At 64.0% G+C, this 564-nt stretch overlaps 1 protein-coding gene across 1 annotated transcript in view; it reads left to right on the top strand.

Annotated features, from left to right (window-relative positions):
• The window catches only part of LOC103921032 (nck-associated protein 1-like), a gene marked incomplete at its 3' end in the record, with an annotated part of 1,857 nt that extends 1,655 nt beyond the window's left edge, over positions 1-202 (top strand). Inside the window, exon 6 of the mRNA XM_009328928.1 lies at positions 83-202. Coding sequence (XP_009327203.1) covers positions 83-202 — 120 coding nt within the window. The remainder of the gene's footprint in view (positions 1-82) is intronic.
• Between the last annotated feature and the right edge of the window lie 362 nt (positions 203-564).

Genomic DNA, 564 nt, shown 5'->3' with positions numbered 1-564 from the left:
GCGGCGGGGGGCACGCTGCAGACGTGGCCGTGGCCCACATGCCACACGCCGTGACGGGGCCGTGGCTTTCCCCCCCCCGCAGTATCCCCACCTGAAGGCCACAGCGCTGGGGCTATGCAACAAGTTCCTGGAGGAGATGGCCCGGCAGGCCAGCGCCTGCGTCATGGACGCCTGCGCCGAGCAGCACAACCTGAGCGAGCAGGTGAGGGTCGCGCCTCAAGGGCCTCTGAGGTCTCTGTGGCTTTTGGGGTCTCTAATCACCTTCAGGATCTCTGTGGCCTCTGGGGTCTCCGGGGTCTCCAGGGCCTCTGAGGTCTCCATGACCTTTGAGGTCTCCATCACCTTCTCTGTAGTCTTTGGGGTTTCCATGGCCTCTGTGGCCTCCAGGGTCTTTGTGGCCTTTGGGGTCTCTGTGGTCTCCATGGCCTTTGGGGTATCCGTGGCCTCTGGGGTCTCTGTGGCATCTTTGTCCTCTGGGACCTCCACGGCCTCCAGGGTCTCCAGGACCTCTGTGGCCTCCATGTTCTCCAAAGCCTTGGGACAGCAGAGGCCGTGGGGGGAAGA

Source organism: Pygoscelis adeliae, unplaced genomic scaffold, assembly GCF_000699105.1.
Source record: "Pygoscelis adeliae isolate BGI_AS28 unplaced genomic scaffold, ASM69910v1 Scaffold1757, whole genome shotgun sequence".
Lineage (NCBI taxonomy): Eukaryota > Metazoa > Chordata > Aves > Sphenisciformes > Spheniscidae > Pygoscelis > Pygoscelis adeliae.
Note: the sequence above shows the minus strand (reverse complement) of the source record. Positions and strands in the feature narration are given on the sequence as shown.